The following is a 24,259-nucleotide window of genomic DNA, read 5'->3' as shown; positions in this document are numbered from 1 at the left end:
GACACTTATTAACTTGTGTGACATTGGGGCAAGTCACTTAATTTGTTTCCCTTGATTTTCTCATCTGTAAAATGGGAATAATAAAGCATATCTTGCAGGGTTGTTATGAATATCAAATATTATAATAATTGTTGTGAATTTCACATAGTACCTAGCACATAGCAAGTAGTATAGTAGTGTTAGCCATCATTACATTAATTTAATTATTTATTTTGCTTGTTGTATCAGAACAGTATGAGATTTAATCAAGTGAAAATTCATAATATAGATTACAGTGGAAAATATTTTACAGAATGTGTAGTACTTGTGAAGGAAAGCTGGAGAACCAGTTGTGAATAAAACCATTCACTTAAAAAAACAAGATTTAATGTTGAACATTGACCAAAAACATTTACTTCCACCCCATGTCTAAGTTTCACATATCAAATGCCCAAAATTAAGTAGATATATTCTGAGGCAAAAAAAGCAGACTCTGAGGGAATAAGTATCTCTAATTTGTTTTATGTTACTGGGTGAAACTTCCCATTTTTCAAACTATCTCTTTTAAAGAAAACAGAAAAATAACTGAACTATATATACTAAATAATTACAAAATCTCTGACCAACTCAAGGTAGAAATAAAAATCCCACTTACCATGAAAATCTGAACCCGACTTCTTAGAAGCCATTTAGAATCTGAAAAACAAAAATTAAGCATATTATACACTTAAATATATAAATATACAATAGGATATCTAAATATAGTTTGTAAGAGAAATCAAGACATCAAAAAGAAAGCAAATAGGAAAACAGGTTCTCATCAAAGACAACAATCCCTGTTAATGAGTTAATAAGGCACAACCTGCCAAGCAAAAAATAAATAAATAAATCTTGGACTATAGACGGGGAGGTCCTAGGTTCAAATCTGAACTCAAGACACTTCCTAGGTGGGTGACCCTGAGCAAGTCACTTAACCCTCACTGCCTAGCCCTTATCACTCTTCTGCCTTGGAACCAAGATGGAAGGTATTGGGGGGGGGGGGGGGCAGCGGGGGGGGAGAGACAGAGACAGAGACAGAGAGAGACAGAGAGACAGAGAGAAAGAGAGAGACAGAGAGACAAAGAGACAGAGAGACAGAGAGACTAGGCCTAGGGATAAAAATATGCATTAAAAAAATTCCACATGCTTTGAAATAAAAATAATATCTAGCATATACATAGCACAGTTTGAGAGATACTTTGCATATTATCTCATGACTTGATACTCTAAACAACCCTATAAAGGTAGGTGCTAATTATCCTCTTCATCTTAACAAATGAGCCTGAGAGAATTTATGTCTTAGTCAGTCCTTCATCACAGCTACTAAATGTCCAAGTCAGAATTTGATCTCTGGTCATTCTGACTCCAAATCCAGCATCTTATCACCCTACCACATAGCTACTTATTAATAATTAAGCATCTGCAGAGCACATTATCCATACATGGACAAATATCTATCGTCAATATCTAAAGGAAGATTTCATTTATTGGCATATGGCTATTTTTAAAGCTTAAATTGCAGTTATTTCATTCTGAATTTGAAAACCTAATTTAGTTTGTTAAGAAATATACGTAAGTAGAAGATCTTCAATCCTTACTAACAGTTTATTAAAAATGAAATTTCTTCAGCAGGAAATTAACAGGTATGTAACACTATAAAAATAGGTAGCTCACTAAGGATCTGAGTGCATTCAAATCCTGGAAGTAAGCAGGTACAAAGTCCTTTCCTACACAAATAAAATCAGTTCAGATTTCACTAAAGATGTTTACTTCTTGCACACTTCCTAATTTACCAGAGCAAGAAACTTTAATCAAACCACCTGATCATTCTACAAATCTGTTCAGTTCTCTCAGTTCTAAATCAATGTATTAATATACTTTAGCCTGAAACAATTCAATTTTCTTCAAGAAATATCATTTGTTACAAGATTAACAAATTGAAGACATACAGTTTAATAAGAAATTTCTGGTTAATAATTCACTTTCTCCTACTCATACCTACCTCAAACCATTATTTACTTCATTCTACATCTTTCACTAATACTGTATCACACAAACTCACAGGTTTAAAAATTGTCTTTGCTATATTCTCTTACCATTAGTCAGACATCCCCCAAATTCAGAACAGGTCTGTACACTTCTCTTTAGAGCTATAGGACTCTAAAATGATTTAGGTTTGAAATACACCTGAAACATCACATAGGCCATCCCCAACTCCCTTCGCCTTTCCAGAGATTTTTGAAGAGAGAACAAAGGTGACACAGTAAAAGTAGCACAGTTGGAATATGAGCCCAGGTTCTCTGAGATAACAAATCCATCATTCTCAGCCATAGATGCTGAACAAATACTATAGAATGAATTTAAGATTAACATGGATACAAAACTTGCATACAGTTCATCCTATGTGCAAAGTAATGGAAATATGAAGATGAAAATCAAATAGTCCATGCCTTTGAGAATACATTGTCTTTGACAGCTATAACATGTGTATAGATAAGAAACTGAATTTTAATTTTTTTTTTAAAGCCTAAACCTGTGTTTTCATCAGTGTAGCAGATTCGTGGTGAAAAAACTCTCTTGATCAATATAGATCTGCAACTGTTTTGTAACTCAAGTCTTGGATGGCACCAATGGGTTGTGACTTGCCTCAAGTCACAAAGTCAGGATAAAGCAATAGCCAGACAACCTGGTTGTTTTGACTCCAAAGCTAGTCCTTTATCCACTATGCCATGTTGTCTCTCACTTAACAAATACAAAGGCCATGTAGCATTGAGGAGAGTGCTGGTCTTAGAGGCAGGATAGCCTTGGTGAAAATCCTGGCTGACTAGTTGTTTATATGCTTCATGCAACCCCCTGGAACTTATTAAGTCTTAGGTGGGTTTCTGGTGTGCTTTGGTGAAAGGAGAATATAAACTCTTGGAGGGTATGTTATTTTTATATTTGTATCCCCCCTGAACCTAGCACAGTAATTGACATACACATAATAGATCCTTCACAAATGTTTATAGATTATTTACACGTCATACTAGCAATCCCTTAGTCCAATTTAGAATCTTTCATTTATTTCATATCTTATGTGCACTAACAATTTAGGGGGTTAAGAAAAGGATCCTTGAGATTGGCCACGAGGGGAGCAAGATTCTAAGAGATGTTAGGGTTAGAATCATAAGAAAGGGAACAATCTATACAAGATTTGAGCTTGAAGGGCCCTTAGAGGTTATCTAGCCCAACTCTAACTTTACAGAGGAGGAAACCAAGACAGAAAAAGATAAGAGACTTGTTCAATGTCACAGAAGAGAGAGTGAGTACCAGAAGCACAGGAAAACATAGAACAGATACAGACGAAAATAAGTAAACCAGAAAAACAATATATACAATAATCACAATGGAAATGGAAAGAACAGTAACAACAAAAATCTCATTATTTAATCATAATAACCAAGTCTGACACCAAAGAAGAGATGTGAGAATGAACCTCCTTCCTCCATTTGCAGAGGTGATGTGAAGTGATTATGGAGGTAAAATATAATATATATACCATTGGACTTAATTGATTCTTGTTATTATTATTCAGTCACTTTAGTCATTTTCAACTCTGACTGCATTTGGCATTTTCATAATCAAAAATACTGGAATGGTTTGAAATTTCCTTCTCCAGTTTATTTTACAGATGAGGAAACTGGGGCAAACAGAGTTTAATGACTTGTCCAAAGTCATCTAGCTAGTAAGTATCTGAAACTAGACTTTCATTCAGGTCTTCCTGACTCCAGGCTTGGTAGTCTGTCCATTGTACCACCCAGTTGTCCCCTGGGATTTGACTAATATTGCCTGTTTTTACCTCATCTTTTCTTTTTTTATTCTTGAGGGGAGAGGATATGTTGGAAAACAAAGGGGTTATGAAACAAATTATTTCAATAAAAATGCTTTTTAAGAGCAAGAATAACATTAACTGCTCATGGGTAGGACGAGCCAATATAATAAAAATGAACATCCTACCCAAACTCATTTATCTATTTAGTGTCATACCCATTGAACGTCCAAAAATTTTTTTTACTGAATTAGGAAAAAAAAAACTTCATTTGGAAGGACAAAGGATCAAGGATATCCAGGGAAATAATGAAAAAGATACAAAGGAAGGAGGCCTTGTAGTCCCAGATCTCAAACTATACTATAAAGCAGTGGTCATCAAAACAATTTAGTACTGGCTAAGAGACAGAAAGGAGGATCAGTGGAATAGACTTGGGGTAAATGACCTCAGCAAGACAGTCTATGACAAACCCAAAGACCCCAGCTTTTGGGACAATCCACTATTTGACAAAAACTGCTGGGAAAACTGGAAGACAGTGTGGGAGAGATTAGGTCTGGATCAACACCTCACACCCTACACCAAGATAAACTCAGAATGGGTGAATGACCTGAATATAAAGAAGGAAACTATTAGTAAATTAGGTGAACACAGAATAATATACATGTCAGACCTTTGAGAAGGGAAAGATTTTAAAACCAAGCAAGACATAGAAAAAGTCACAAAATGTAAAATGAATAATTTTGACAAATCAAATTAAAAAGGTTTTGTACAAACAAAACCAATATAACCAAAATGAGAAGGGAAGCAATCTTCATAGCAAAAACCTCTGACAAAGGTCTAATTACTCAAATTTACAAAGAGCTAAATCAATTGTACAAAAAATCAAGCCATTCTCCAATTGATAAATGGGCAAGGGACATGGATAGGCAGTTTTCAGCCAAAGAAATCAAAACTATTAATAAGCACATGAAAAAGTGTTCTAAATCTCTGATAATCAGCGAAGATGCAAATCAAAACAACTCTGAGGTATCACTTCACACCCAGCAGATTGGTTAACATGACAGTGAAGGAAAGTAATGAATGCTGGAGGGGATGTGGCCAAATAGGGACATTAATTCATTGCTGGTGGAGTTGTGAACTGATCCAACCATTCTGGAGGGCAATTTGGAACTATGCCCAAAGGGCGCTAAAAGACTGTCTGCCCTTTGATCCAGCCAAAACACTGCTGGGTTTGTACCCCAAAGAAATAATAAGGGAAAAGACTTGTACAAGAATATTCATAGCAGCGCTCTTTGTGGTGGCCAAAAATTTGAAAATGAGGGGCTGCCCTTCAATTGGGGAATGGCTGAATAAATTGTGGTATCTGTTGGTGATGGAATACTATTGTGCTCAAAGGAATAATAAAGTGGAGGAATTCCATGGAGACTGGAACAACCTCCAGGAAGTGATGCAGAGCTAAAGGAACAGAACCAGGAAAACATTGTACACAGAGACTGATACATTGTGGTACAATCAAAGGTAATGGACTTCTCCATTGGTGTCAATACAGTGTCCCTGAACAATCTGCAGGGATCTAAAAAACACTATCCACAAGCAGAAGATAAACTGTGGGAGTAAAAATACCGATGAATAGCAACTGCTTGACTACAGGGGTGGAGGGGATATGACTGAGGAGAGACTCTAAATGAACACTCTAATGCAAATACCAACAACATGGAAATGGGTTTGAATCAAGAACACATGTGATACCCAGTGGAATCACGCGTCAGCTATGGGAGGGGTGGTGGGAGGGGGGGGGGGGAAGAAAATGATCTTTTTTTCCCAATGAATAATGTTTGAAAATGACCAAATAAAATAATATTTAAAAGGGGGGAAAAAAAGAGCAAGAATAATTGGCATTGGGAAAAGACAAGAAGAGATGGATAACATCCAGAGCCAAAAGTAGAGGAGTTAGGAAAACCTTAACTGTCAATCAATCAATAACCATTTATTAAGCACTTACTACTATTTATGCAGACACTGTACTAAGCAACAGGAACACAAAAAAGACAAAAGATCCTGTCCTCAGGGACTATCAGTCTAATGGAGACAATGTTCAAACACCTTGAATATAAACAAGGTATAGATAGGATAAATTTGAAAGAATCAATAGAGGGAAAGCATTAGAATTAAGAGGGATTAAGAAAGGCATTCTGTAGGTTAGGAACTTTAGCCAAGGCAAAGAAAATTAGGGAAGCTAGAAGGTAGAGATGAGGGAGAACATTCCAGATATGGGAGTGGGGGTGAAGAAGCCAGTAAAAAATGCCTATAGCTAAAAGATGGAGTGTCTTGTTCAAAGAACAATAAGGGGACCAGTGTTGCTGTATTAAGAACTGGAGCTTGAAGGGGAGGGCACCCTCAGGCTAAAAGTAAAACACTGAAAAAGTCATTGAGAAGAGCAAGTTATGAAGGGCACTGAACTACAAAAGATTTTTTATTTGATCCTGGAGATGATAACAAGCCATTAATTTACTAGGGTGACATGGTTAGACTGGCAACAACCAGTAAGATAACTAACAGTTGAATGGCATTATGAACTGGAGTGAGGAGAGATTTGTGGCAAGAGTTCAAAGGGCTTCTTGAAGGCTAGAAATAAACTGACTTAAAATTTTCTGTTGATAGCTTTTATTTTTATATTGCTTTCATCTCCAAATTATGTCCTCCTCCCCTGTCCAAATAGTTCATCTCTTGTAATAAATTTTAAAAAGGATAAAAATCAGCTCGTGAAATTTAACCAATGTATCAACTGAGTCTGATATTGAATGCCTCCATTCTCAAGAGTCTCTCTCCTCTATGACATTCATGTATTCCTAGATAATGCTTTAACCTATGAACCTAGGATCTCCTGTCTCTAGGTCTGGCTCTCAATCCACTGAGCCATCCAGCTGCTCCTTTGACAGTTTTCAATGAACAAATTTATTTTTTCTCAATTCTTATCTTTAAAAAAGTGGAAAGATGAGCTAAATTTTAGACATATTGAGTTTAAGATGTTACTGATTCGTCTAGTTTCAAACAACCAGTAGACAGTTGTTGATGAGGTTGCTGAGAGAGTGTAGAGAAAGAAACAAGTGGATCTTGGATGAAACCTTATGGATCATCCAAGTTAGAGGGAGTTATAGATGAGCTAGCAAAAGGGACTGAGGTTCAAATCTGGCCTCAGATACTTCCTAGCTGTTTGACTCTAGGCAAGTCACTTAACCCCCAATTGCCTATTCCTTACCTCTCTTCTGCCTTGGAACCAATATGAAATATTAATTCTAAGACAGAATGTTAAGAGGTTTTTTAAAAAAAACTACTCTCAACTTTGAAGACAGCTACTTCAATTGAGTGAGTCAGATGACATCAGAAACCAGACTACAAGGAGTTAATGAGTAAATGAGAAAGGAGTTTGAGGCACTTCGAGTAGATAAGCTTTTTTTCTAGAATTTTTTTCCAGAATTCCAGAATTTTACTTATGAATGAGAGGAAATATAACTCTAAAGGGGACAATAGTTCCTAATGTAGGTTCTTATAGGCTAGTGAAAATTTAATTGATAAGGACAAAGGGAGGGAAACAAATCAATCAACATCTAAGTATTACACATACAATGTGAAAGTCAGTGTGCTAAGCACAGGAGCTATATGAAAGGCCAGTCCAATTTGAAGCCTGTAATGGAATAAGCAGGGCAGGAATCAAAGACCAAAGAGAAACCTACAGAGTTCTTGCTGAGTCCAGCAGCAATCTAATGTTGCTCAGATCAAAACCAAGTTAGGAACTTGGCACAGCTCAGACCAAGGGATCAATGATCAGACTCTGCCCTAGATCAAAACTGCTTTGGGAGCACAGGAATAACACAATATTCAATAGCTTCCCTAAAAAGCAGAACCAGTGCTAACATTGACCTTCCAGAAATGGCCACAGCCCAATCCTAACATGAAACTTCAAAAATCAGAAAAGTAGGCTGAAAGATGAGCAAGCAAACAAAAAAGAATGTCACCATAAAAAGCTATTATTGTGACAGGAAGGCTCAAAACAAACTCAGAAGATGTGAAAGACTCCAATACACCTAGAAGCAAAATCTTAAAGAAAAACAGTCTAGATATAAATTCAACTAGAATTTCCAGATGAACCAAAGTTTAATAATAAGAACTAGAAGTAAATAAGAAAACTAGAAGGGAAAAAAACCAAAGAAATAAAAGATATAGAAGAAAATTTGGAAAGGTAATTTAAAGGTTGGAATAAAAAAGTATAAAAAGAAAAAAAGGGAGACAGAAGGGAGGACAAAATCTTACCCTAACAACAAATTCTCTGAAAATTAAGAATTAGCCAAATAGTAGAAGCCAATGACTCCATGAGATGAGAAGAAATATTAAAACAAATAGACAAAAATAGAAGAAAATTCTATCTACATCAGGGAAAAAAAAACATAAAAGCCAGAAAGAAGAAAAAAAAAGTGTCTAGCACATAACACAATGAGAATGTAATAATAAATGTTTGTTCAATGACTGGTTTAAAGATATTCCTTTCAGGATTCTTCATTATCTATGGTTGTACTACTACCTTATCACTAGACATTGCAAATCAGCATATTTGGCAGATGATGTTTCGCATTATAAGGTCAAGAGTACACTGACTAAGACTTAGCAGCATTTCAAATATCACCTGTATGAACATTTCTTCTACTCACTTTATGTATTGCTGTTTCTTTCAGCTTAGAAGCAAGAGAGCATTGTCAATGTTTTGTAAAATGCCTAATGGTGGCAAGAGCCCTAAAAAAATTAGAGCAGGAACCAAAGAAAGAACAGGGTAAAAAAAGCAAATGAGAATCCTTAACATGAATAAATGGAAAAGATGGACTGATACAACCAAATGAAGTAATTAAGTTATACTAATGCTAAATCATTCAGAATATAATTTAATCACAGATCTAGAGGTAAAAAGAATCTTAGGTCATCTAATGTAAATTTCTTATTTTATAAGTGAAGAAAATGAGGCTCAAGAAGTAAAGTTGCTTGTAAAGATCACAGAGTCAACGAACATTATTAAACATCCTTTGTGCACCAGGTACTGTATTAAGTACTGAAACAAATAACAGCAAGTCTTCAAATACAGGTCCTCTAACCTTAAATCTATTGCTCTTAACATCTTGCTGCATTTAACAGTTTCTTAAATAAATGAATCATCCAATTGGGTATTTTCAAGAAAGAAACAAAAAGTATATCCCCATTTATATGTGCATACACAAATATAGATTCACATTCAGAGAAAATGCTAAGAGAACAGTATAAGCAAAGAGCATGAAATTTGAAAGGAAAGCCATCTGTGAAGATGAAGTCACTGCTCTGTAAAGTGTAGCTGCCTGCACCCACAAATTAATATATTCATGGGTGGACACCTGAGAAGGGAAGTTAGAAATCGTTGGAAACTGGGTGAAGGGGATAGAGAGAGAGGGAACACAATAAAGGAAGAAAGACTCAGAAATGAAGAGTTCAACAACATGGGCTCCAGCATGCATGCTCCTCTGATAGTGGAAAAGAGAGAGCTACACATGTCCCTAGTCTTTTATTGGAGAATCAAGGAATGGGAAATGGGAAGTAATTAATGAACATGTGACATGGCATTGGATTTGTCATTGGCTCAACTGGCAACCACAAGATCAAAGAGGAGGCTAATCAAACATGTGTCCTGGTAAGGAATCTGGTTTGTCAAGGTAGGAGCTAGGACCCTGTAGCAGCTAACACCCAGCCCCAGGAATTCTCTTGACCTTTGGGCTGTATGTAGGTTTGGAGAGTGGTCAGAATTAATAGAGTGCCAATTAAATACAATGATCAAGAAATAATATGGCCATGAGTTTGGTCACAGGTTACAATATTAATACATCAACAATACTTTCAATATTAGACTATACCTGGGATGCCACAGAAATGATGCTGTAAAACAAAGAGTAAGCCAATCCTTCCAGTATAAGGGAGCCATCCCTTCTTCCTCATAAAGTTTCAAGGACAGAAAGCAGTCTTCCAGAAAAACAAAACGGTACACAAAGAGAGCTAAGGAGATTAAGGGCTCAAAAAAGAGTCTGGGGGTATAGAAGAGAAGGATCTAAATTTTTTCAATAGTGAATCTTACATGACCTTTACATGATCTTTATGTATAGGAGGCCACATGAAATTTGATTTCATCAAATTTATTAAGAAAAATGTACTTTCAGCAAGTCATGTAGTCCTAAATATTGCCTAAAGAGTTTTTTCATAGATAGAAAATTTAGGTGGTTGGTGCCCTAGTTCTTTTATGTTAGGTCCAGCTGTTCAAGAGGGCTGAACTGGTCAGGTGAGATCGCATTTGGCCAAGAAACCACACAATGGAAACAAAACATAGGGGCTGGTGTTGACAGAGAGAATAGATAACATATATGTATGTAATAGGATTGCAGCAATGCCAATAATGTCAACTTAAATATGTCATTAAATGGGGAAACGCTGACTCCAATAAATTATTTTCCCAAGGTCACACAAGTTTGTGGAATAGTGGATATTCACACCTAGATCTCCTGAAGTCCACAGCTAAACTCTTTGTTGTTCTGGCACTCACAAGTACTAGAGGCCATCAGTTTATTAACATTAGGCTACCACAACAGCCCAAGTATTCTGTTGCAGTTTTCAAGTCTTCTCTAAAATGTGATGTTTGGGCCTAACCACAATGACCTTTAATAACCTGGTTAGGGTATAATATAGGATGATTGCCAATTCTCTCTTTCCAAACACTGTATCTTCTTGTTTATTTATTTTAAAACATTACCTTCTGTCTTAGAATCAATACTGTGTAATTGATTCCAAGGGCTAGGTGATGGGGGTTAAGTGACTTGCCTAGAGTCCCAATGCTAGGAAGTGTCTGAGGCCAGATTTGAACTTGGGTTCTGGTAGGCCTAGCTCTGAATCCACTGAGCCACTACATCTTTTTAAACACCAACTGTATATATGTATTTAAGAAGTTAACAATGTTGTAAGGGATTTAGCAGAAGCAAGCTAAAAGCAGGAGACCCTGCAGGCCAACATTCTGAAACACTCAGGAGCTGAGAGTGAGTACAGAGTGACAGTTGGCTGTCTCCGGGAAGAAGGCAAGTAGTGAGTGGTGGTGTCTCTCTCTGAAGGAAAAGACTTTGAAGCTGTCAGGAAATTGGACCATCCTGAAGGAGTGGCTGAGTGAGTGATTACCTCACACTGGGGGACACTGTGTGTGTGCTAATCATCATTCCCCTCTATGTGGACCTGTGTGGACCTGCAGAGCTACTCATCTTACTGGGACTTCATCTTAGCCCAAGAGGACTCCAGTTGTGTGAGATTCTTTGGCCCTTGGCTTCTGCTCCTATCAAATCCTCTCAAATCTTATTTAATAATTTAAGGAGTTAGTTTAGTATAGTTATAAGTAGTTATAAGCGTTTTAATATGTTTTGGGTTGAGTTAGTTATTCCCTAATTCCCCTTCCTCTCTCCCTTTAGCTAAATAAACCTGTTTTATATATATATTTTTTGAACCCTTATTTAACCCTCCCCCTTATTTCACAATATAAAAACAATCATACGGTGAAGTTAAATGAAAGGGGAAAAACAATGACCTACATTTTAAAAATTTATGACACAATTCTTTATGAAACCTATAAACAGAATGGAACCCAGAAAAGTATATTCAAAAAAGTTCCCAAGTCTGACAAAGGCTAAATATTTATTACTTGGTTCAAAAATGATAATATCAGTTGCTATACATGCAAGAACTTGTTTGCTCTAAGTTCTTTTGTCTGCTAAATACAAGTTTTAAATTATTCTGCAAATCTTGAAGGGACAGTAAAAAATATCTAATATGGTACTATATAAAATCAGTTTTATACTTGTATTTTTTAAATTATAAGTGTTTTCTATATAAAGGTTAAGAAACTAAAGAACCAAAGGGGAAAGACTAGTGCTGCTGCAATCTGCTACAGGGAAATTCTTCAGGGAGGCTGTCTTAGTCATGTCTATTTTCCAGACAAATAATGTTGTTCAGATGACAAGAATCATGGAAGTGGAGGTCAAGGTTGGAGATCTATTCTAAATAGTAAAACAAAATCCCCATACTTTTTAGCAAATCTTTCCCTTGATGTCCTTTTTTAATATTTCATCATATTAAAGAGGTGATCTTGAGTTTTCAAAAATGGAACACAATCTCTGAGACTACCAAACTGGAAAGACTTCAAAAACAGTCAAATGACTCTGGAGAACTAAATCCAGATAGGGTTATCACTAGATTGATAAATTTTCAGCCCAGCAGCACATGAATACCTCCATTATGGCAAAGAAGGATTGTAGTAAAGGGAGTATATATAGTGATATGGACCCCTTAAAAATACTCAAGGATATTTCTTATGCTTGTTAAAATAATGAAACTGTCCTACCAATACATTTCAAGTTCACATGCCAAGTTTTTACCTTGTAAAAAACTACAAAGTAATATGTCGCTTTGAATTTTTTGGGAGAGGTGAGGGAAGGGGTGAGTACCTCATACCAAAAACATTAGTGGTACTTAAAAGTCTCCTTAAAAACTCAGCTTAAATATTTAAATATAATCAATCATTCAAGAAAACTTATTAGGTTCTGATCAAGGACACATGTAATACCCAATGAAATTGCATGTCAGCTACAGGAAGGGGGAGGGGGAGGGGAGGGAGGGAAATAATGATTCTTGTAACCAAGGAATGATGTTCTAAATTGACTAAATAAATTAATTTGAAAAAGAAAAGAATAAAGAAAATTTACTCGGTATCTACTATGTTAGGCATTGTGCTAGATGCTGAGAATACAAAGACACAAACTAAGTCAGACCCTGCATTCAAGGTAAATATATTGTTTAGGGGGAGAAAAAGCACTAGAATTTGGGAGGAATCAGAAAAGGCTTCATGAAGGAGGTGAGCTTTGAAGGAAATGAGTTCTAAGACATAACAGGCAATCTCATTTATGTCTTTTTATTCCAGTTCCTAACTTGCACACAGTGCCTATCAGGCATTTAATAAATGCTTGGTGAATAACTGGTTATATGAGAATAACAATCAAGGCTTACAAGTGTACAAGGGATTGGGGGTCAATAAAATTTCCACATCTATAATAATTGTTTCTACTCATTTGAATTCATAAGAACTGCAAAAACTATATTCATGAAAATGTCAGTATCTAGACATTCATTTCTAATTTTGGAAAAAAATATCAAATTCATTTCTCCTCCCATTCTTAACCTCTAAAGTCAAAAAGTCAACAGAAAATACCACAAAATATCTGTTAATTGCAAATGCAGCAATACAAAATAATGTAATTAAGACCAGAAAATAAATAATTCTTCAATAATACTGGCAATGTTTAATATGGACATATGTTTTATGTAATATATGTATAATCCAGATCAAATTGCTTACCCATTTTTGGGAGGAAAGATGGAAGGGAGAGAAGGAGGCAATGTGAATCTTATAAGTTCAGAAAACTTATGTTGAAAATTGTTATTGGGAATTGGGAAAATAAAATATTTAAATAAAAACAATACTGATAAAACTGAATTTGTCAACTCGACTGTAAGTATAATACAGTTAAAGCAATATGGTTATTATATATTCATATAAATATACATTAATGACAGCAAATTGGCAATTTCTTATTCTTAGTAGCAGCTAAAGTTGAAACCACTCTGAGGATCCTTCCAAAACAATCTTTAAAAAGCACCTCATAATGGCAGGAGTCAAAAACCAACAGCAAGACTGAGTGAGGGGTTCTCCTGCTGAACACAACTTAAAAGGTAGGCAGAGAGTTGATTTTCAGGGAATATGGGGGAACCAGAAGCAAAACTGTACACGGAAGAGTGTTGGCCTACCCCCCACATGCTATACCAGGTTTCAAACCTGGGCATTGTGAAGATTGGATTTAGCTACCTCCTGATTGTAACAATGAAGGTATTTAGCTCCTCCTTTATAGTGAAGCTAGAATTGTAATCCTTAGGAACTTTGGGATCCTGGGACCCAGACTACACTAAAAATAGAGCACCCCAGACCTATCCTTTGAAGTCCCAGGCCCTTTTAAGCCTGCACTGCTGTGGTGAAGACCTAGCCACAGGGCAAAATAGCTCACATTGCCAAGCTCTACAAGCCAGCAGCAGAGGAGACAGAATCAGCAGCTTTCAGAATTCCTAGTCCAGAGGGCAGTTGGGTAGCTCAGTGGATTGAGAGCCAGGCCTAGAGATGGGAGATCCTAGGTTCAAATCTGGCCTCAGACACTTCCTAGCTGTGTGACCCTGTGCAAGTCACTTGACCACCATTGCCTAGCCCTTATCATTCTTCTCTACACAGTATTGACTCCAAGATGGAAGGTAAGGTTTAAAAAAAAAAAGAACTGACTGGATTACCTGAAAATCAAGCAAAAAAAAAAGCAAACTGGCAATTTCAAGTCAGTATCTTCACCAATAAATACCAGCTAATTTCAACATCACTGAAATTTGAGGGAACACTGCTGTGTGCTCATGATGAGATCCCTTTATCCCTCTGTACCTTCGGTTTCCTCCCTGTAAAATGAAGATAATACTGGCATGCTCTAACTTATCAGGCCATAGATAAAGGATCTTAAAAGATAAGCACTTTACAATTATTATCTCTTTTGATCTTCACAACTCTGAAAGGTAGGAGCTATTATTATCCCCATTCTAAAAATGAGGAAACTGAGGCAAGAGGTCAAATGACTTGCCAAGGGACACACAGCTAATAAAAGTCTCTGAAAGCTGAATTTGAAATCAGATGATCCTGAGTTCAGACCCAATTCTCTATCCATTGCTGCACTTCACTGCCTCTATGTAAACGTGAGCTATTAATATACTATACAGCAGCATCCTCTCACTAATAAATGTATTGAGAAAACATAGAGAAACACTTTATAGGAGAAAAAGTTACAAGGAGATGCCTGGAATGAGAAAATATCACCCCTACCTTGAATTTCTCTCTCCCCCACCAAAAACAAAACAAAACAAAACAAAACAAAACAAAACAAAACAAAACAAAACAAAACAAAACAAAAAGAAAAGCATATACCAAAAAGAATGGTGTAGTGGAAAGAAATACTACTGAGCACTGGGAGACCTGAGTTCCAGTCTCTACTTTTGATTCTATACTGTGAATTTTAAAAATATTCCACCCTAATCAGACCATACTTTATAAGATCTGATTTAGTTATTTCCTGATCAATAATAGAGATACTTGGACTAACAGAATCAGGTGTTGGGAAGTCTTGGGAACCCTACATTTCTCCACCCTCCTTAGTTTAACAAAATTAGGAAAGTCTGCACCAAACTCAAAATTGAATTATCTGAGGAACTGGCCTTCAACAGACATGTGAAGAAAAAGCAAACAGTCCCCTGGGCTGTCCTAAGTCAAGCTAAGCTATTATTGGTACAGATGAGACACAGGAAAGTGACATAATACCATCTTTATAAGGCATGTCACATCCTCTCTCTTCCTCTTTCCCTGGAGAGGAAATGTGCTCTCTGGTTGACAATGTGCTAGGCGTTCTGACAATCTTGGAGTGGTGGCAGTTATTTTGCCTGGGTTTGGTGGTGAGTTTGCCCTGGAGCCGATTTCAGGTTCGGGAATCTTGGCTTAGCCCTTTCCTTTTTGGAGTTCAAGCTGACTCCTTCCTCCTTCATATTCCAAAACCTTATCTCCTAATTTCCCCACTTGGTACAAGTCAAGCAGGAGATGGGCAGAGGGAGAAACCTACTCCTTTCCTTCTTCCTTCTCCTTAATCTCCTCCACTATCAATTAAATCACCATAAAATTTCCAGCTGACTTGGGTGTTTCATTAGGATTTTATAAATAAAATCCTTGGTGACCAAAAATAATTATTACATTCAGTCTCAACCATAATTATAACCTTTTACAATACAGAGAGTAAGAATTCTAAAATCTGTACCAAGTCTACACTTCTGTCCCTATATTAATGTATTGGTATTATAGTTCACACCCAATGATTTTATTTGAAGGAAATGGAAAGGCTGTTTGCCTTAAGTGACTATATGTTAACACGTTCCCTTATTACACTTACTACAGAGAACATCAACAATAATAAGTAATCTGAAACCTAAGAAAACTAACAGTTTTACTTAAAGTATTGAAAAACATATGAAAGAGACAGCTAGGTGGTTCAGTGGATTGGGAGCTAGGCCAAGAGATGGGGGTCCTGGGTTCAAATCTAGCCTCAAGAGACTTTCTGGCTAAATGACCATGGGCAGATGTCACTTAACCCTCCACTGCTTAGTCCTAACTACTCTTTTGTTGTCAAATCAATTTATAGTATTGATTCTAAGATGGAAGGTAAGAGTTAAAAAAAAAAATAAATGTAAGCTGTTTAATTTCAATGTATGTTCTTGACAAAATTAACAAACTAAATACTCTGGAACAATAGTTATATTCTCAACCAACGGTCTGATGCTCAACTTTTAATTAAAGTATTAGAATATTAATTACTCAAAGAAAGTATATAAAATTTACCACAAAAACTAAATTTAATAAATTATACATTATATGCTTGTATGCTACAATGTATTAAGACATTTATAAACCAATTACACAAAACAATATGGTAACCAGTCAGATAACTCTTTCATAATTCTTTACTTAAAGCCCTCTGAGATCATTATGTCACAGAACCGACCCTGGGTCCCAAAGGCTATGGAAACAGGACAAAACCAAGGTAGATCCTGGAATGGCTAAGAACCCACCAACCTAAAGAATGAATATTTGTCATTTGAGAGCCAACGCTACAGGCTCAACATCACATTAGCTACAGGGTGATAAAAGTTTCAGGCATGGCAACTCAAAACAAGAATGAAGACTAATAAGTTGCCAAGTGTCCTGGTAAAAGGAATATTTTCACCAACAAAATCACAGATTCTTTAAGTATTGAAGTAAATGGTTCTTTTGTTTTTTTAATTTTAAAATATCAGAAGATGAAGGAACCATTCAGAAGAATTTTTCTGGGTTCATTTTGATAGGTTTTTTAAACTTTTCAGCAGACTTTGGGCTATATGAATTTTTTAACTACTATATATACATATAAAATATACTTCAAAACATATGTATCATAAAGTCATAGGATCACATTTAAAACTGAAAAGGAATCTAATAGGCCTCTATCTCAGTATCTTTGTTTTACAAAAGAAAACTAAGAATGTTAAATGACTTGCTCAAAGTCAAAAACATACTTATTACCACATAAGAGTGAGAATCTCAAATGATGGCTACTCAAGGCACTTTACTATTCTATTCTGTTTTCCCTCCAATGAATGTCCTTCTTAAACTGTGGATCCTAGAACTGAATATTAAACTTCAGATAATGGTCTAAGGGAGCAGAGCATGGAAGTTCTATTATCTCCTAATTACTGGAAACTAAGCTTGTTAATGCAATCCAAGACCAGATTTTCAAAAAATCTAATGAAGATATGTAATAAGCTGATATTCATTCCCTAAAATTGAAGGTAAAAGGAGAGAGCAATTTTTTTTTTTAAAGCCACTTACCTTCTGTCTAATAGATAGTAAATATTGATTCTAAGGCAGAAGAGCAGTTATGGGCTAAGCAGTTGCAATAAAGTAACTTGCCCAGTCACACACCTAGGAGTGTCTGGAGGCCAGAGGAAATCATTCTTATTGTAAAATTCAAAGTTTAAAAACAACATAGCTGCAACTTTCTCTTTTTTTAAATTGAGCCTTCAATTTTTATAAATTTTGAAGGCTCCAAGAGATACTGAGAGATTAAGTGAGGTTACATAGCCAATATCCATTCAAGGTCAATTTGAATCCAGGTGGAAGTTGGCTTTCCATAGACTATACCACTCTGCCATTAGTTTTATTTAACTGGCAAACATTTGCATTTTTTTTCAATCAGATCACTAGTTAAATTAACCCAGTCCTATCTTCATGTTTATGCAAAACCTTGTGTGTAATTCTTAATTATTAAATAAAATTTTATTAATATCAGAAGACTGACAACTAATTAACCAATTTTTGACCATTTTCTTGTGATTAGCAGTCCAAATACCTTGATCCACATTGGCTTCCCCTAAAGCAAATTTAACCTAATCAAAGAATTAAAAGTATTCCAAAATGCCACAAGAATCAAATGGCTGATAGAATTCCATGCTAAATGTAGGAGCCTATCTAAGAAAAATGAGAAAGGTGGTAAAAGAAACAAAAGAACACAATCCACAACTGCTATGCTTCCTAATTCTTTCTAGGAACAACAAAATTTCTTCTCAACAAATGTATCTATTAAACAATGCTGAGGATGCTTCAGTCATGTAAAAAATCTTGGTAGCTGGTAACAATTGAATCGATTTCAAAATCTGGTTGTGACCACAGTCTCTTAATCCTACAGTGTCTCCTCCAAAATACTCTTTCCTCATCCTTTAGACTTTAACCATTCCTCCTCAAATTTGGTCCAAACATTTGAAGATCTACCTACAGAGTGCCTTACTTTATACATAGCAGATTTAGCGCATTCCCTCAAACCTAAATAAATCAAAGCAAAATACAAAAAAAATTAAAGATAAATGTAAATGTCACTAAGAATCATATAATTCAGCCAAATCTTATGATTATGCTTTCATAATCACAAAGAGTAGAAAACTATATCATAACCGGGCAACTTGAATATAATGACCTACTTGGTATATAAATTGAATTATAAATTCAACTGTCTAAAATTATTGCCAAGTCTTGCACATGTATTTGTTTCTTCTACCACAAAAGTACCTATGTCTGCTATGGTTTTAGGGAAATTCTGAAAATCAGGATTACATTTATCCATGTTGAGCAAAGGACTCTACAGTATCAAACTTCACACAAATTACTAGCATTTTTCATATCAACTCATTTTTATGACACCTTTCACAAATTAAAATTGAATTCAAAAGCAAAAACAAATAATAAATGAATTATTTATTAAGCACTTCATATGTGCAAAGCATTGGGCTAAGTGCTAAGGACTCAAATAGAAAAGTAACAAAGTCACTGTTTTCAAGGAGCTCACATTCTAATGGGAGAGACAACACATTATTGAAAGTTTCAGCTGTAAATTAGATGGAAGGGTTCTTATAGGGTAACATCAAAGTAGATGTTAATGTCTTTTCTTTAATGTCATTTCCACTAATGAAAATCATGTCAGTTTCAGATGCTGAACTTTCTTTTCTGAATCTTTAATAGCTGTAACTGTAGCATCTGAGGGAGTTACCAAATGCTAGGATGCTTTCCATAGCAGTTGCTTCCCAGGATGATGTCTTAGGACATTCATATATTGCTATTGCTGAGGTTATTGGGGTCAGAGTCCTGGGCTGTCTCCATCAGTCATAAGGGGAGAAGGTGGTAAGGCTGATGGTGGTTTGACTTGCCTGGCACATGGTGCTTTCCCATCTCCCCCCTCAGGGTGCCTGGCTGCTTCAACTAGGATGGTTTGCCTGCTCTTTATGTGGCAGTTGAATGGCAGTTAGTGGGGATAGCTGGCCCTTTCTCCAAAGGAGTACCTTCTCCAGATAATGGCTGTAAGGACAGAATATGGTAGTATGGCTTATTCTAACGCTTCCAGGGTTCCTATGCCTAATTTATTTTTGGTGGCAGTTGTTGTTAGTGGAGGAAGATGGGCCCCTTTTCCAAAATGATTTTTCTACTCAAAGATGACTATGAGATCAGGCTCAAACAACTGGTATCTTAAATGAAGTAGAAGTGCTGTACATAAATTCAGTAAAACAGAAACAGAAAAGCTTGACAAAGTTGACAAATTTTCATTCGAACTCTGTTCATAAGGAAGCATTACAAATAATACCTAAAATCTTTTAAAAATACATTTTAGGATTCTAGGTGGAATCAAGATTGTGGTGTAGAGGCAGCAAAAGTTCAGACTTCTGAAAACCCTTCCTAACCAATTAAAAACCAAAAGCTCCTAGGGGAGTGAAAACCAAACCTCACAACAGGACAGAGTCAAGGAACCCTCTTGCTGGACTCAACTTAAAAGGTACGCCCCCAAAAAGCCTGAATTTGAGAATACTCAGGTTTAAGGGGAAGGAAGCAGGAAGGTCCCAGGACCCCCACCTACAGTACTGAGCCTCCAGCAGTGGCTGGAATCTCTGGACAGGCAAAGGCACTAGTTTGGAGGGAGTACTTTGTGGGCAAAGTTGTGTCAGGCTCAGGGCTTTGAACACAGGTGGTGGGGAAGCAGTTGAAGAAGCTCAGAGCAGGCAGCCTAGTCGCAGCCTAAACACTACATATTGCCCCCCTTCTTCCTGAAGTTTTAGGCTCAGGAAACATGCAGCTCTGCAAGTTCAACTCCCCTGGGCTTAATCTTATCAATCCTTCAGAGGGCAGGGAAGCTCAAGCACCGACACCCCTCCCCCACAGACCACTCTGAGAACCTCCAAGGGTGAAGGTTGACAGAAAAGCCCAAACTCACAGATCCAACACATAATGAGAGGAGCACGAGTGCAGGCAACTACAGGGGGGAAAGAAGGGGCAAATATGAGCAAACAACAGAAAAAGAAAAAAGAAATTACAATCAACAGCTTCTATACAGGCAATGAACAAAGAGCAAATGAAACAGAGGAGGGTCAAGGAACACCAAGCAAAAACACAGAAACTCCAGCAAATTGGGCACAGACTTTGGAAGAACTCAAAATAAATTCAAAACACAATTAAAAGAGGCAGAAGACAACTGGGAAAAGAACTTAAAAAGCAAGATAACTCATCTGGAAACAGAAAATAGTGTCTTGAAAGCCAAAATTAATCAGCTTGAAAATAAGGCAAAGGGGATGAAAGATGAGGCAATTCAGAAGATGAAAGATGACCTCCAAAGAAAATCAGACCAGAAGGAGAAAGATGACCAAAGTACAGGGAAGAAATTCAGTCTTTAAAAACCAGAATACAATTAGAAGCAAGCGACTTCACAAGGCAGCAGGAACTATAAAACAAAATCAAAAGAATGAAAGAATTGAGGAAAATACAAACACCTCATTCCCAAAACCGAAGATTTAGAAAACCTTTCCAGGAGAGACAACTTAAGAATCATTGGTCTACCTGAAGACCATGACAAAATATAATGCCTGGACATCATCCTACAGGAAATTATCCAAGAAAACTGCCCTGATATTCTAGAACAAGAGGGAAAAGTGGAGATTGAAAGAATCCACAGATCACCTCCAGTACTTAATCCCCAACTGACAACACCCAAGAATCTTATACCCAAATTCAAGAACCATCAGACCAAGGAAAAAAGATTACAAGCTGCTAAGAAGAAGTCATTCAGATACCATGGAACCACAGTGAGGATAACACAGGATCTGGCTCCATCTACACTGAAGGACCAAAAGGCATGGAATATGATATTCCAGAAAGCAAGGGAACTAGGTCTACAACCCAGAATCAACTACCCAGCAAAACTGACTATATGCTTACAAGGGAAAGGTATGGTCATTTAATAGAAGAATTCCAAGCATTTGTAAAGACCAGACCTGAACAGAAAATTTGATGCCCAAACACAGAACCTACAAGAATCCTCAAAAGGTAATTAAGAAAGTGAGAAAAACAAAACAAAACAAAACAAACCCCCCCCCCAAAACCTTTTCTTTAAGGGACCCAATAAGTTAAAATGATATGTATCCCTATAAGAAAATAGGTTATTGGTAACTCTTAAAAATTGTATTATCATCACCTGGTAGTTAGAAGAATTATACCTAGAGAGAACAGTGACAAACTGTATAGGATGAAATGCCAAGACATAAATATGTATATAGATACATGTATGCATAAATATATATATGCATATATATGACTAGAGTGAAAAAAGAGGTTAATATTAAGAGAAATGGGAGAAGAAACAAAAATTTATATGTCACAAAGAAGAGCATGGCAGGAAGAGGGAGAACATCAATACACTGAAAGGGTTAAGAGGTTGGAGATAGGAAATACTCAACTCTTACATCATTGAAATTGACTCAAAGAGAGAACAATCAAATACATTGGGGCAGAGAATTGATTTGCACCCTATAGAGAAGTAGAAGGGTAACAAATCAATACGGGGGGGGGGGTAGTTTAAAAAGACTAAAGAAAATAAGAGAGGAATTAGAAGGGAAGGGGGGGTAGAAAGGGAAGTAAAATAAGGGTGGGAATTAGAGGGACTGATTAAAAACAAAAGATTGGTGTAGAAGGAAATAGTGAAAGAAGAAAGGCAGGATTAGGACTAGAAATCAAAATGCTGGGAAATACACAGCTAATAACTCTGAATGTGAATGGAATGAACTCACCCATAAAACACAAGCGAAGAGCAGAGTGGCCAAAACTCTACCATATTCCGTCTACAAGAAACACACATGAGGAAGGTAGACACACATAGGGTAAAAGTAAGAGGATGGAGCCAAATCTATTAGGCCTCAATTGATAAAAAGAAGGCAGGAGTCACAATCATGATATCTGACAAAGCCAAAGTAAAAATAGAATTAGTCAAAAGAGATAGGAAAGGTAATTACATCCTGATAAAAGGCAGTATAGACAATGAGGAAATATCAGTATTCAACATGTATGCACCAAATGGCATAGCATCCAAATTTCTAAAGGAGAAACTAGTGGAGCTCAAGGATGAAATATAGAAAAACTATACTAGTGGGAGACCTGGGCCTTCCTCTATCAGAACTAGATAAATCAAACCAAAAAATTAATAAGAGGTAAGAGAAATGAATGAAATCTTAGAAAAATCAGAGTTAGTAGATATGTGGAGAAAAATAAATAGGGACAAAAAGGAATACATCTTTTCAGCAGCACATGGTACATTCACAAGGATTGACCATGTACTAGGGCATAAAAACATTGCAAACAAGTGCAAAAGAGCAGAAATAATAAATGCAACCTTCTCAGACCACAATGCAATGAAATAACAATTAGTAAGGGTACATGGAGAGGCAATCAAAAATTAACTGGAAACTAAACAATAGGATTCTCCAAAATCGGTTAATTTCACTGAAGAAAATGACAATGATGAGACATCCTTTCAAAACCTATGGGATGTAGCCAAAGCAGTACTTAGGGGGAAATTGATATCTTTGAGTTCATATATTAACAAATTAGGGAGGGCAAAGGGCAATGAATTGGGCATTGTAACAATTAAAATTTGTTTCTCTGCTAAAAGTATTATATTTTATGAGGTTTATTAAAGATTATTAGAATTAAAAAATAAAGAAAATACAAAATAAGAAAGCATGTGCCTAGGAGGGTTGAAAACCCATTCAATTTCACTTACTCTACATCTTGAGACACGTGTGCTTAGAAGCGGAAGCAGGGAGAGCAAGTATGCGGTACAGTCAGTTTAAATACCCATTGTGTTCTCGAACTCAGGTGAGGACTCAGGGAGATTATAGGACAATATGGGAACTAGCAAGGACTTCTGGGGATTGAAGTCTGGGGTTCAAATCTCCATTTCTTACATTCCGCCGTTTGATCGTTATTGGGAAGTTTCCCCAAAAAGGATCATGAAAACACGATCAACTTAAAGATTACAATAATTTGAGGATAAGAGGGAAAAAAGAACAAAACCAATTTGTTCGAGAAAAATCTTCAGAGAAGAAGCTTGCTAACTCCTGAATCCAGAGAATGAACTGTTTGCAGAAAGATACCTAAACCCTTACACTACAGGAAGATCCAGAATGAACCTTGGGATGCGGTTGATTGAACTGAAGGTTGATTGAACATTTAATTTGAATGTACACTCTTATGCTAAAAGGGACTGCTCCCTAATTGGCTTTTGTCAATGCACCCAGCAAAACATTGGTTTTGCTGTCTCTCTCTCTCCTCTATTTCCCCTTATCTACAACTATTGAAGTTTTCCTCTTACAGGGTAAAATTTTATATACACCGGCAGTTAGAAATTTTGGGGGTGCAGGATGCTTATGTTTAGTGATCAATTGGGGAGACTAGTCCCCCAGTCATCATCAGGGGGATTGTGATTTTTTTAAATTTCTTCCATCTTGCTTGGTCTAGCACCCAAGAATGTGCACATCCACACTACACAGGCATGTGCTAGCTAATGACAAATCAGAAACAACTAACTGCCCCCCCTGGACTGTCCTAAGCCAAGCTTGAGCCACCATTGGTACATGTGAGGTGCAGGAAGTGAGGTAGAGAACAGCCTCTAGAGTTCGCTCACTTCCTGTGGACAGGGCTAGACGCCAGTTTGATCCTAGAGCTCGAGCTGGGAGGAAGCCCGCAGGCAGCTTTCCTTCAGATCAGTCACGTGAGTGAAAGGACTGATTCCCTTCCCTGCCTTGGCCCTCCAAGGCCTAAAACTCCCTCTGGCTCAGCCAGAAGGTTGAGTTAACCTCTTTTCTTCT

The 24,259-nt window shown here is 36.6% G+C and overlaps 1 protein-coding gene across 3 annotated transcripts in view; it reads right to left on the bottom strand.

Moving 5' to 3' along the window:
- Window positions 1–24,259, bottom strand: part of UBAP1 (ubiquitin associated protein 1) — a 71,807-nt gene that overhangs the window by 29,044 nt on the left and 18,504 nt on the right. For all 3 annotated transcript variants that reach the window (XM_056805988.1, XM_056805987.1, XM_056805989.1), the window contains one exon: window positions 635–675. In XM_056805988.1, the coding sequence (XP_056661966.1) occupies window positions 635–668 (34 nt within the window). In that variant the 5' untranslated portion in view covers window positions 669–675. The remainder of the gene's footprint in view (window positions 1–634; window positions 676–24,259) is intronic.

Source organism: Monodelphis domestica, chromosome 7 (assembly GCF_027887165.1).
Source record: "Monodelphis domestica isolate mMonDom1 chromosome 7, mMonDom1.pri, whole genome shotgun sequence".
In the NCBI taxonomy this organism is placed as follows: domain Eukaryota; kingdom Metazoa; phylum Chordata; class Mammalia; order Didelphimorphia; family Didelphidae; genus Monodelphis; species Monodelphis domestica.
This window is presented reverse-complemented; position numbering and strand designations above follow the sequence as displayed.